Raw genomic sequence first — 12764 nt, 5'->3', positions numbered from 1 at the left:
TTTAAAAGGCTGAGTTTTTGCACAACCAAAGGTGGGAAATTTGCATTAGTCTTTTTTAAGGTATTTTCCAAGAAATTCACTTAACACTTATTGTTCCAAAAGTCCATTTTTGTCTGGCACATTTTTAATATAGTTCTTTGAACTTTCAGGCCTTACTCCCTCCACTCCATCGCCCCTGCTAGAGAGGTTGCATGCAATCCCAGCCCACAATAATACATAAACTTTGCATTTAACACAGTGGACCCCAAATATATTTTAATTCAGTTTAATAAGTTTTTCCAAGGATATTCAGGAAACTGCCATATTTGCTATTTAACATAACACCACCAAATATTTAAGACCCACTACTATCATAAAGCCTGTGATAGTAGTGGGTCTTAAATATTTGGTGATATGCTAAATAACAAATATGGCTTTTCTGATTTTTGATATAAAAATCTAAAACTGTTACCAGCTTTTCATTTTAAAAAATCATAAAAATTTCACTTGACATTAATATTTTCTATGGAAACATTCATTTTGGGAAAAAAAACAATTTTCCCAGAAAATATGTCACAATTACATTTTTTTTACCATCTCTAAAAATCAGGAAGAAAATAGGGCCATAGTTGTGGCAGTGTTCTGCACTAGTAAAGAATATATTCTGCTTTTCTTCCCTGCATAAATTACTCACACCCATAAACATTTGCAGGATCAGAGACATACTCTGCATTTGTCCCGTTTGCAGTGGGGTGCGACCCCAAGTGGGGCACAGAAAACATGTAGGGCAGGGGAGTCAAGCAGCAACACCAGCCCCACGGAGGAGGGATGGCTTGGGGGAGCGGCTTGATCGGGCCTGCCCTGTGGGTGGGTGGGCAACGGGGGGCCTCGGGACAGCCCCACGCCGGTGGGGCTTGAATCAAACCCGCAGGGGAAGGGGGATCTCGGGCTGGCCCCACACAGGCAGGAGGCAGGGAGGGCTCTGGCCAGCCGCACAGGGGGCGGAGGGGGGAGTTAAGGGGGGCCTCAGGCTGGCCAGTGGGGTGTCCCTTTTCCCTTTGGGAGAATATGGTCTCCCTATTTATAAGACACAGAAGGAGACAATCTCTGTGCTTACAATCTAAATAGACAAACCGGGGGTGAAAGTAAGTTGAGTGACTTACCGGTACTCTGGGACCAGCTCTGGCCCCCGGAAGGGGCGTGGCCTAGGGCGGAAGCAGTGGGGTTGAGGGGGTCAGAGCCAGCCCCAGACCACCCTGTAAGGTAAGTGCCCTCCCCCACCGGGGTAGCAGCAGCAGCCCGGGGCTCCAGGGGCTATTTAAAGGGTCCAGGGCTCCCCTCTTCTACCACCCTGGCCCTTTAAATAGTCGCCAAAGCCCTGGAGTAGCAGCGGCGAGGCTCCAGTGGCTATTTAAAGGGCCTGGGCGGTAGAAGCAGAGGAGCCCCAGGCCCTTCAAATAGCTGCCGGAGCTCTGCAGCTGCTACCCCAGGGCTCCAGCAGTGGGGCTCTGGAGGCAATTGAAAGGTCCCGGGGCTCCCCTCTTCTACCGCCCTGGCCCTTTAAATAGCCACCAGAGCCCTGGGGAAGCGGTAGGGCTCCAGCGGCTATTTAAAGGATCGGGGCAGCAGAGGCAGCTGAAGCCCCGACCCTTTAAATAGCCCGTGGAGCCCCCACTACCCCAGGGCTCTGGGGGCTATTTAAAGGGCCCGCGGCTCCCCTGCTTCTACTGCCCCGGTCCTTTAAATAGCCGCCGGAGCCCTGGAGTAGCGGCGGCAGGGCTCTAGCGGCTATTTAAAGGGTCCGGGCGGTAGAAGCAGGGGAGCCCCAGGCCCTTTAAATAGCTGCCGGAGCCCTGCAGCTGCTACCCCAGGGCTCCAGCAGCGGGGCTGTGGAGGCAATTGAAAGGGCCTGGAGCTCCAGCTACTGCTGGGAGCCCCAGGCCCTTTAAATTGCCCCCTGGGGAAGCTGGGCTGCCCCAGTACGGTGCACCGGCTCTTACCGGTACGCCGTACCGGGGCGTACTGGCTTACTTTCATCTCTGAGACAAACACACGACACACTGGGACACCCAGAAGGCTAATGTTAACTTAATGTTAACTTTCTGGGGTGTAAATCTATCCCACACTAGCCTGCCATGCACTAAAAGTTTCCTAGTGCACTTTAATGTCTCCTGCTTTGAAACAGGAGTAGATTAAAGCGTACCAGAGAACTTAGTGTGCAGCAACAGAGCCCACACAAGTATTAAGTGTTCAGCAGCAGACTAGCTGTAGACTTATACCCCAGGTTGCCGTGAACTAAATGGTTGTATAGTCAAGCCCTTAGGGTGATTCTCTTCTATCCAATTTAACGGCAAAACTCTCACTGACTTCAATAGTGCAGCTTCAAACTCCTAAAGCACATGCCTAAATCCTATTGAGTCAATGGGATTTAATCACATGCTTAAATATAAGCACATGCTTAAGCACTTTCCTAACGCAGGGTCTTAATTATTATTATTTTAATCATTCATAATTCCACAAGTATAAAAATCAAATTTTAAGACGTTAGCCAACCACTAATGGACAGCAAATTTACTGGCAAGGGATAATATTTTTGGTCCACAGGAAGTATTTCAGTTTCCTGCCAAAACAGGTTATTTTTGCAGGCACATAATTTACTGTTGCAGACCAAGCTGGTCCAGAGCCAAGGGTCCAGGTTCCCTGAATCTGTGTTTTCATTACCTGCCCTCCCATGGAGCTTTGTCCTGAAGGAGGCAGCTTTAAGTTCCATAGACGCGCCTGTGGAAGCTGCAATGAGGGGGTGCTGAACCAACACATCCCCCAGGTACTTTGGCTATGCCTCCTCCATTGCCAGCACTGCCCAGTTTGAGGGTTGGGGTAGTGGGTAGGGGATTGCAGTTACCTCACACCACCATAACTTTCACCACTACAACCTGGCAGACCTTCCACTGTTGGGGACACTTACAAAGGGCCTACTCCAGCTTCTACCACAATGCCCACATTAGTAAACCAACTACAACAGGCCAGAAGTACATAATAATATTCCCAATTTAAAAGTGGTGTAAACGAGGCAGGGATCTTAACAGTCTTGCACAAGACCACAGATGGAATTAGAGAGGGGAATAAAATTCAGGCATTCTTGACCCCAACACCTGCATTCAGACCTTACCTCTCTTCCAGAGCTGAGTTGCTTTGTCCTTTTCCAGTATTTTTGATGCATTCTCTGTTGGGTGAGATTTACAGGCATATTGCCCTGCTCGTCAGGAACACAGAGTCACAAAGATTTCCTGAGGAGACATTCCTAGATGCATTGTGCGAAGTTTCTTTCTTTTATTTCTTTTTGGCTGTGCAATCACTTCCCAACTCTACTAACTGAAATATCTTGTTGATACTGACTTCTAAAAAACTAACCGTAATTCAAACACTGGCAGGCTTGCTACCAGCACTTAAAGAAAATTGCTTTCTTCCTTAAAAGAATGTGGAAAAAAAGGCAGCAGGGAGGCGGCAGTGTCATTTTAAAGGAGAACTGTGAAGAAAAAAGTTATTTACTACTCCATTATCACGTGCAAAAATGGCCTTAAAGATTTTATTCCAAAACAAGAGATCTTTCCATCTGCTTGTTTTATTGGATTAAAAAAAATATCAGGTACGGATTTCCTTCTTTTTCCCCATATCCTATTGGCATTCTCTAGCAGTCTAGGAACGACCAGAGACTGAAGCTGAGCCGCAGTGATTCAAGTCCCCAGCTGAGGGGAGATGAAGATCTTGAGTTAATTTAATTTACTATGGGAGCACAAGAAAGTTTGTTTAAGGTCAACATTCTCCCCCAACTCCCATCCCCTTTCAACTGATTGCCAGGGGAGCTGCAGCTCAAGTTTTAGGGTCCAGCAATGTCACATTCACAGTCCTCCTAAAGTTTGCAAAGTCCTCCAGGGAAAAAAAAGGGAAGCCAGGACCTGATCATTCTAATGTGTGAAGAAAACCCAAACAAACATAGAACTTGATGTTGATTTTATACAGGGGTGAAAGTAAGGCAGTACGGGCCGATACAGTGTACCGGTAAAAAGTGGCCGCCTGTACCAGCCCTTACCGCTGACTCTAAAGCGCTGCCACAGCAAAAGGACCCAGCTTAGAGCACTGCCGCAGCAGCGCTTTAACGTCCCTGCCCCTTTTGCCCCCACCCAGGCCGCTGACAGCCAGAGCCCCAGGTCCTTTAAATCGCTGCTGGAGCCCTGGGTGGCGTGGGAGAGCTGGCTGGGGGACGCTGACACTCCGCAGCCCCGCCCCTTCCGCCCGAGGCCCACCCCTTCCGGGGAGGGGGGCCAAAGCTGCCCCCCCCCACATACCAGTAAGAGAGAAATTTTATTTTTACCCCTGATTTTATATATCACAAAGAGCAGTAAAGGATATACATGATTTGGGATTTGGCTTGGTTTACAATTCAGTCTTCATGCCTCTTCTTATTAGGTTGCCATCATAGCACTACCAAAGCTTGTATTCCCCTGCAAATATTGTTAGGTAAATTGTGGCTTCCCAAACATTTGATTGAATGAGAGGCTAACAAAAAAAAAAAAAACAAATGAAACAAGCCAAAACAAAAACAAACAAAAAATCCCCTGCCACATCTCTGTACTACTGAATGTTTGTTTATTAAGTTGCCATTTCTCAATGCTAGGATTTAAACAGCTTCATCTTGAACTTAAATTTCATGGAGGTCAACAGAATTGTTTGTGGGGTTCCCTACTGCAATTTGGCTGCACCTAGTTTTCTGTAAGGTGAAGTTAACAGGACAATAGTACACTGGGAAGGCTATTTTCAAAACTCAAAAAATAAAACTGCAATATTTTAAAATTAAAATCTTAGATTCTGCAGAGTACAGAAAGAGTCTAAAACTAAGGAATCAAACAACCCTATTGTTTTCTGCTGCCCTCCCTTACGTCTTGATGGCCACTAAGATGTAATGCTATTTAACTATCCCAATGACAGGATCAGTTAAATTGTGCAATATTACATAACCGTAAAGATCTCCAGGGACAGCTCTGAGACTCTTTCTATGGTGGAGGAAAATGAAGACATAATATATTATGACTACTATAGCACCAACTCTTATCAGAACTGTACAGACTTCTGCATCAAAGCTGCATTATGTACACTGTTTACACACTAAAGGAGGAACAAGTTCAGTTTTTCCTAATGCTTTCTTTTTAAAGGCAGATAAAAGTCACCAAAGGTCCCCCTTAGAAAGGCAAATAGAAGGTCATTGTATGCGTACTGCATAACAAGTTAGTATTGCACATATCTTTCAGGATAAACAATTAGTGAAAATCAGCTTTGAAATCTCTAATGTACCACAGTATGTTTTGAAATTAAGTAATCAAACACTTTTTGCTCTGTATGTTTATAATGGTGCCACAACAGAATTCCAAACTCTTCATTCTAATTTTCTCCCTTCTTCCCTTTGCTAAAATCTCTTTACAGTAAACGTGGACTATTCCCTGGTCTCTCTTCCTTCACTCCCTTCTCACTGTGCATGGTCACTAGACATACAGCACTAAGAATCTCTTCTCTTCCAGAAAAAGGCCCAAATGACCCAAATAAATACTCCCACTATCCCCGCATCTAGTAACAATGTTTGTTCTGCACTCCTATAAGGTACCTACTCAGTGAAGGCACAGATATCAGTATAAACTCGCTAAGACTGCACAAATCAGTTGTTGCTTGGACTGCCCTGAAGAAAAACATGTATGTTGGGAACGTAGTCCTGTGACTGATTGCACAAGTAGTGCTTAGCTAGTTCTTATACACACTTTTATCCTGTTTTACACAAAGGCTATCACAGAACTGCAAAGAGCTCCACGCTGATAATGTAAAACCTCACCGATAGTTCAGAAATCAGAAGGACACAGTTCCCAAGTTAAGTGCTGCCTCAAAACCTCATAAAACCTTCACATTCCAAACCCACTTCCACAACAGATTTTTTATGCAGTAATTAGATAACTGCAAACTGTCACACTTTTCAGATTTACACATACAATAAAAGTTATTCTTAATAAATGCAACAGCAATATGATGTAAGCAATGAACTGCAGATACCACCTATCCACACTAGAGGATCTTCTCAGTTTAGCAAAGCCCCTTACAAAAATATAAGAATTTCTTATAGTGCTGTTTGTGCAGGTCTAGACAGTCTTCAATGTCTGAAAGCTAAAGCCATTGTGAAAGGGATTTAAAATATTAAAATTATATTTCATTAAAAGAACACCCTAAAAAGTTATATAAAACTTTATATAGTTATATAAAAGCTCTGGAGCTATGTACTGATATAAGGCACGCTAGCAGGCAGAAAACCGGATATAATCATTGACATTTCTGCTCCCCATAATATCACACAGGTCTAAGTCCCAGACGTTCCTTTATGGTATTAGGCCAGATCTACACTAGGAAATCAGGTCGGTATAACTACATTGCTCAGAGGTTTGAAAAATCCACACCCCTGAGTGACGCAGTTAAACGAACCTAACCCCCGGTTTAGACAGCGCTAAATCATATAGCTACCGCCTCTTAGGGAGGTGGTGTACCTACACTGACAGAAGAAGCCTGTCAAGTGTAGACCTGCCCTTAGCATCCAGAGCTTTATCCACAACTACATGGAGAAATCTTCAGTTATAGGACAGATTATATGGGTTATAAATATTCATAAATCTGAACAAGTTATATATCTTTAGTAATTTTTTTGAGAATGAAACTTCTTTGGCATACATGCCAATGGTCATGATAATGGGACTAAAATATAATACTGTTTATAGTCTGAATAGCAGGATACTGAGCTAACATTTACATCCCTGTAAGATGATCTAAACCATTTTCGTTATGTAAATAAGATGATACAAGACAATATTTCCCCCACAGTAATTTATAAAATTCCAACTTCTGCTGTATGTTGGCTTTGAGACTATTCATACTGCAAGGATAAACTGCCTAGTCACTATGCCTTAACAATAGGTGGAAACTTTCCATTCTGAAAACACATAAAAGACTGGGGACAAGCAGATGATAAAAAATACCCAAGCTTGATATACCTGTGTAGATGCATTCTACACAGCAAGTTTCTGACTTCTTCCAAGCAAAGATGTTGATGCTAGAGGATGAATGTGAAAATCTAACCACTGATTTAATATTTCTCAAATATTTTAATTACACTGTCAGATACTATTATAAAACAAAACTATCTAAATAATCAACTCCTTCTTTACTTACAGATTCATAGATTCCAAGGCCAGAAGTGACCATTGTAATCATTTAATCTGGATACCACGGGCCACAGAACGTCCGCAAAATAATTCCTTTTGAATTCAGCCGATCTTTTAGAAAAACATCTAAACTTGATTTTAAAATTACCAGTGACAGAGAATCCACCATGACCCTTGGTAAATTCTTCTAATGGTTAATTACCCTTACTGTTAAAAATTTTCACCTTATTTCCAGTCTGAATTTGTCTAGTTTCAACTTCCAGCCATTGGATTGTGTTATACCTTTCTCTGCTAGACTGATGAGCCCCTTTATCAAATATTTTGTTCCCCATGTAGGTATAGATTGTGATCAAGTCACCCCTTAACCTTTTCTTTGTTAAACTAAATAGATTGAGCTCCTTTATCACTATAACTAAGGCTAAGATTTTGTCATGGATATTTTTACTCAAAATCATGGACAGGTCACAGGCAACAAAGAAAAATTCATGGAAGCCCGTGACCTGTCCCTGAATTTTACTAAAAATATCCATGATAAAATGAGAAGGGGCTGGGCAGCTGTGGGGTGGCTGAGAGCTCTGGGGCCCCCACCACCCATGGGGGCTCAGAGCTCCAGGTCCCCCTGTCCCTCCGTGGTGGCAGGGAGCTGCAGGGTCCCTCTCCCATCCCCAATGGTGGGGAGTTGCAGGGATCACCCTGCCGCTGTCGCCGCCACGGCTGGGGACTGCAGGGGTCCCCCTGCCCTGCTGGCCAGGGAGCTGCGGCGGTCCCCCTGTTGCCCACGAGGTACCCGTCGCCCACAGAGGCCAGGAGCTGCAGGGTACCCTCGCTGCCCATGGTGGCTCAGAGCTTGGGGGCCAGCTGCCTCAGGGATATCTCACAGCTGCCTGCCCTGCGGGAAGCGGCGAAACCCTGAAGCTCCCAGCTACCGGGGCTGAAGTCATGGAAGTCTTTGGAAGTCACGGATTCCGTGATTTCCGCGACCTCCATGACAAAATCATAGCCTTAACTATAAGGCATGTTTTCTAATGCAGTAAAAGCTGTTTTATCCTGCACTTCACCAACTGGAAAGTCTATAAACCAGCATTTCTGATCTTCACTGAAATTCCCGTTTACAGTCCAGTTGGCGTGGGGCCAGCAGGGGCTTGGGGCGTGGGAGGGGGTGCGGTGCACGGGCTCTGGGAGGGACTTTGGGTGCAGGAGGGGTCTTGGGGCATGGGAGGGTCTGCGGGGTGCTGGATTTGGGGGTCATTCACCTGGGGCAGCTCCCTGCAAGTGGCTACCTGTCCTAGCTGCTCCTAGGTGGAGATGCGGCAGGCAGCTCTGCATGCTGCCCCCGCCCTGCCTTGAGTGCTAGCTCCGCAGCTCCCATTGGCTGAGAATCGCAGCCAATGGGAGCTGCGGGGGCAGCGCCTGTGGGCAGAGGCAGCGCACAGAGTCGCCTGCCGTGCCTAATGAACCCCAAATCATTTTCATCCTTACCCTGGTTTAAAAACCCCTGTGTGGACTCTCTTATTTTGGTTGAAGAGTGGCTTATTTCAGGTTAGTTTACACCAAGTCCCCAATCAATTTAAGCTATTTCTTTCTGTAGACAAGGCCTAACTTAAACAGCCATTTCTTGTCAATCTTCTCCAAGTAGTCCTCAGTGTCAACCTTCCTCTCAGTACAGGAATGGAACTTGTAACTCCCTCCACAGCCATCCCATGCATCAACCAGGATATGGAAGAACAGAAGCTAGTGTAACTAGTACCCTAATAATCACTGCCTCTTGCAAACAAAGAGGATTTTGGTATGTGGAACACATAAAGCCTTTATTAATTTAAGGGGTCCTGAGAGTACTTCCAGACTTTGGAAAAGGGAGAAGAGAACTACTGCCATAGCCATCACTCAGAAACTTTTCAAAGCTGAAGCTCTAAAATTATCACTGCTATGAACTTCCACATGACTATTACTTCTACATTCCATCTCACATTAACCTTAGGTTTTGGCTAAAGAGCAACAAAAAAATTGTTGCACCCCTTTTCCCACTCCTGTTATTAGGGAGGGGATCTACTTTATTACAAGTCCACAAAACACATAGTGCAGTTTTTGGTGTAGTTGGTTAACAACAATTAGGGTTGGCAGAATTTGATTTTTATTTTTTTATAATTTCAACAGATAAGGTCAATATTTCTTTTTAAGTATTTTTTTTTTATTTTTACTGATTTAAAATTGCACAAAATTATGTGTTTAAGCATTTGTTCCTGATTTTTATTCATTTAAATTTTCAGAGTAGCGGGAAATTATCAGGAGAAGTCAGACGATAATTATTTAATATCAGTACATGCTGAGATTCAAAAAGGTAAAACCTTATAGACATTAAAACACAAACTGTCAACAGCCAATGTCAAAATATGCCAGGTAAATATCCCTAAATCAAACTCTAATAAGTTCTCAAGCAGCACTTTCTTACTTTACTATCTGTAAATTTTGATTATTACTGACAGAAATATTTTTTCATCAGTTTCTGTACAGTGAAACAGATGTTTACTGATAACAATCTACCGTAATCCTTCCAAGCCTAACAATAATTAAGTACAGACTGGAGAGGGAAGGTGGAAAAGCAGCTCTGTGCTGGATTTTCCTTCCCAGTAATGTTACAGCAGCTATTTGTATATCTCTGTTTGAAAGCAGAGTGAAGAATTTTACTCTCATATTTTTCAAACAGACAACTGAGCTTTGGCACTTTTTCTCCCATACAGCGCATCATGGATGACTATTTATAAAATGTTTATTATATTAACAAAGAATTATTTTCCCAGCAACTCATTTTTATCCTTAAAAAATACTTGCCATGGCTCCAAGATAATAAAAGTAGTTGGCAAAAATAAAATGTTGTCTTTATAGACAGTAATATAATCTAACTATTAGAGTAGTTTATAAGTATTAGCATAGAACATCATCTCATCTTTCAAATTATTAGGGTGATGGTCTCCCATAATTTACCCACCTTCCCCCTATGAGAATGTACTGCTGAATCGTTGTCTCTTTAAGAATCTGAAGTTAACAAACTTCTGCTGTGTTGCAGATTTACAGTCACTGCAGCTTTATCCAGTTCACCTTAAACAGGAGCCAGGCAAGTTGCTAATATGAGATTCAGAGCATATTGCAACTAAGTTCAGTAACAGCTCTGTACTGGAAGTAACATTTATAACTGGTATTGCAGCGCTGCCTCCATTACCCAGAAACAGCAGGAAAAGGACAACAAATCATTACTCAAACTCAAAGGGGGAAATGCAGATAGAAAATCCAGCTCCCACTGAGGCACCTGTGGATTCATAATTCACTGGATTATAATTTTAAAGTGTGAAAAACAAGCCTATTACCGATGGCAAAGTCCACAGGTATGTTTTTATCAGCACTGAACTAATTATGCACACTTACCGGGCAAAATAGCCTGGTCTCCGCTCCTTCTTCTCCTCCTTAGTCTCCATGGTATACAGTGAAAAGTGCCAGGTGAGCGTTTGGGGTTTGTTGCTCTTTTTCGCAGTGCCTCATACCCATGTATAGTCCCCCTGTATTTATCATTTAAAAACAAAAAAGAAGTTCATAAATCAAAATGTCAATAACTTCTGCAGCAATTTATAGTGCGGAGATAACATGCATAGCCCCATGACAAATGGCAGTAAACTTTAACCAGTGAAAACATGTCACATGATACAGACCTATTGTACCAAAAACACAAGACAATGAATATGGTTGGGCAAGTCACTGCAGAAAAATCATATCTGAGATTTGTTTGTTTTTGTTTTTTAATGAGGGAGAACCAGAGGGAATCTGAAGAGATTTTGATATGAAAATCAGTGACAGCATTTACAGTGGCATACTACAGGGGATTAATTCAAAGCGCTGTAACAATGTCTTAGCAGCTTGTAAATATTTTATCCTTTACAGATTTGTAAATTGGTTGTATATACCAAAAAAGCCGACCCTTCTTTTGTTTCCCAGTTGTGACCATGGTCCCAAACTGCCGAGATATCCTATAATATGAGAAGCAAAAATCTGAAATAATAATTTAAATTGCATTTACTGAAAAATGCTGACAAAAGCAACAAAAAACCAAAAAGTTTGAGTAGGGGCCACTGACAATTCAACTTGAAATAGTAAAAAGCAATCTGTTTTCTCTGTAACAGCACAGGTATTTTTTTTTCATGCCTCATTAAACCAATATGGAAAATCACAAATAAAGATGGCACAGGTTGAACCTCTCTAGTCCAGCCCCCTCGGGACCTGACTGGTGCCAAACCAAAAAATTTGCTGAACCACAGGAGGTCAATGCGGAGTTCCAGTGGGTCTACATAGGCATGGGAAGTAGGGGTATGGGAGGCGCTGCAGCACCCCCCAGGCTTTGAGCCCAGGATAGCCTCCCACTCAGGGGCCCTGCTGCCACCCGGGGTCCCGGCCACTGGCCCCCTGCCTGGGGGCTCCAATGACAGCCCCAGGTCCCAGCTGCCAGCCCCTCACCCAGGGTCCCAGCCGCTAGCCCCAGGTCCTCACCCTCCCTCCTGGAGCTTGAACACCACAACTCAGCTGTTCACAGCGCTCCGAAAGTGCTGGGAGGAAGGAGGAGGAGTTGGGGCCACCAGCGCGCAAGAGGCTCGGGGTTAAGGGGGCACAGGGGACAGCTTGGCACTGGTGAATGCTCCACACCCACTGATTTTCCCCTGTGGGTGTTCCAGCCCCGGAGCACCCACGGAGTCAGCGCCTATGCCACACCACAGATGTTGCTGGACCAGGGAGTGCAGGATTAGAGAGGTTCAACCTGTACGCTCCTTGCAGATGAATTGTAGCCACCTTGAACAAGGAACCAGTGACTTTTCTGGGCTGTATGAGAAATGAAAAATACACCTAAAGAAGGTCAAGATAACATCCAAAGTTTTAAACTATTGCAGATTAGCATATCAGTTTTGGCTAGATATCTGTTTATGGCATTATGCATTGGAATCACAGCTTCTTTACACAATGCAGGACCAAGACCCTTTTAAGCCAGAGGGTAGGATTTTCAAACGGGCTCTGCACTAGAGCTGGGCAAAATATTAATTGGAGCAGGGACTCGAACACAGGTGTCCTCCCCTCCGCCTGACTGCCAGGCTATAGTATAGAGTCATTCCAATGAATATTTAATTATTTACACAAAATGGAACTACTTCTACAAAAGAGGTTCAGAGACACCTATCCCAGACTAGCCAACAAATAGCTTTGTGGTTAGGGCATTCCCCTGTGACATGGGAGGCCTGGATTTAAATCCCTGTTCCAGACTTGGAACGTGAACCTGTGTCTTCCACATCCAAACTGAGTGCCCTAATTACTAAGCTCTTAGATATGGGGGAGGCCATACACTGCTACTCAGCACTGGTCTAAAGCTGCTCGCGCTGAAGGTAATGATAGGCCAATGCCATGCGTTTTTGAAAATCCCCATCAAAGCGTCTCTGGAGCAACTCTTTTTCCAAGAGGATATTCTGTTGGATATGCGCTCACTTTCTCACACAAACATACACA

At 43.9% G+C, this 12764-nt stretch overlaps 1 protein-coding gene across 3 annotated transcripts in view; it reads right to left on the bottom strand.

Annotated features, from left to right (window-relative positions):
* Positions 1-12764, bottom strand: part of NCOA7 (nuclear receptor coactivator 7) — a 154176-nt gene that overhangs the window by 107598 nt on the left and 33814 nt on the right. For all 3 annotated transcript variants that reach the window (XM_037894730.2, XM_037894732.2, XM_043542868.1), the window contains exon 2: positions 10650-10780. In XM_037894730.2, the coding sequence (XP_037750658.1) occupies positions 10650-10699 (50 nt within the window). In that variant the 5' untranslated portion in view covers positions 10700-10780. The remainder of the gene's footprint in view (positions 1-10649; positions 10781-12764) is intronic.

This window comes from Chelonia mydas, chromosome 3, assembly GCF_015237465.2.
Source record: "Chelonia mydas isolate rCheMyd1 chromosome 3, rCheMyd1.pri.v2, whole genome shotgun sequence".
Classification (NCBI taxonomy): domain Eukaryota; kingdom Metazoa; phylum Chordata; order Testudines; family Cheloniidae; genus Chelonia; species Chelonia mydas.
This window is presented reverse-complemented; position numbering and strand designations above follow the sequence as displayed.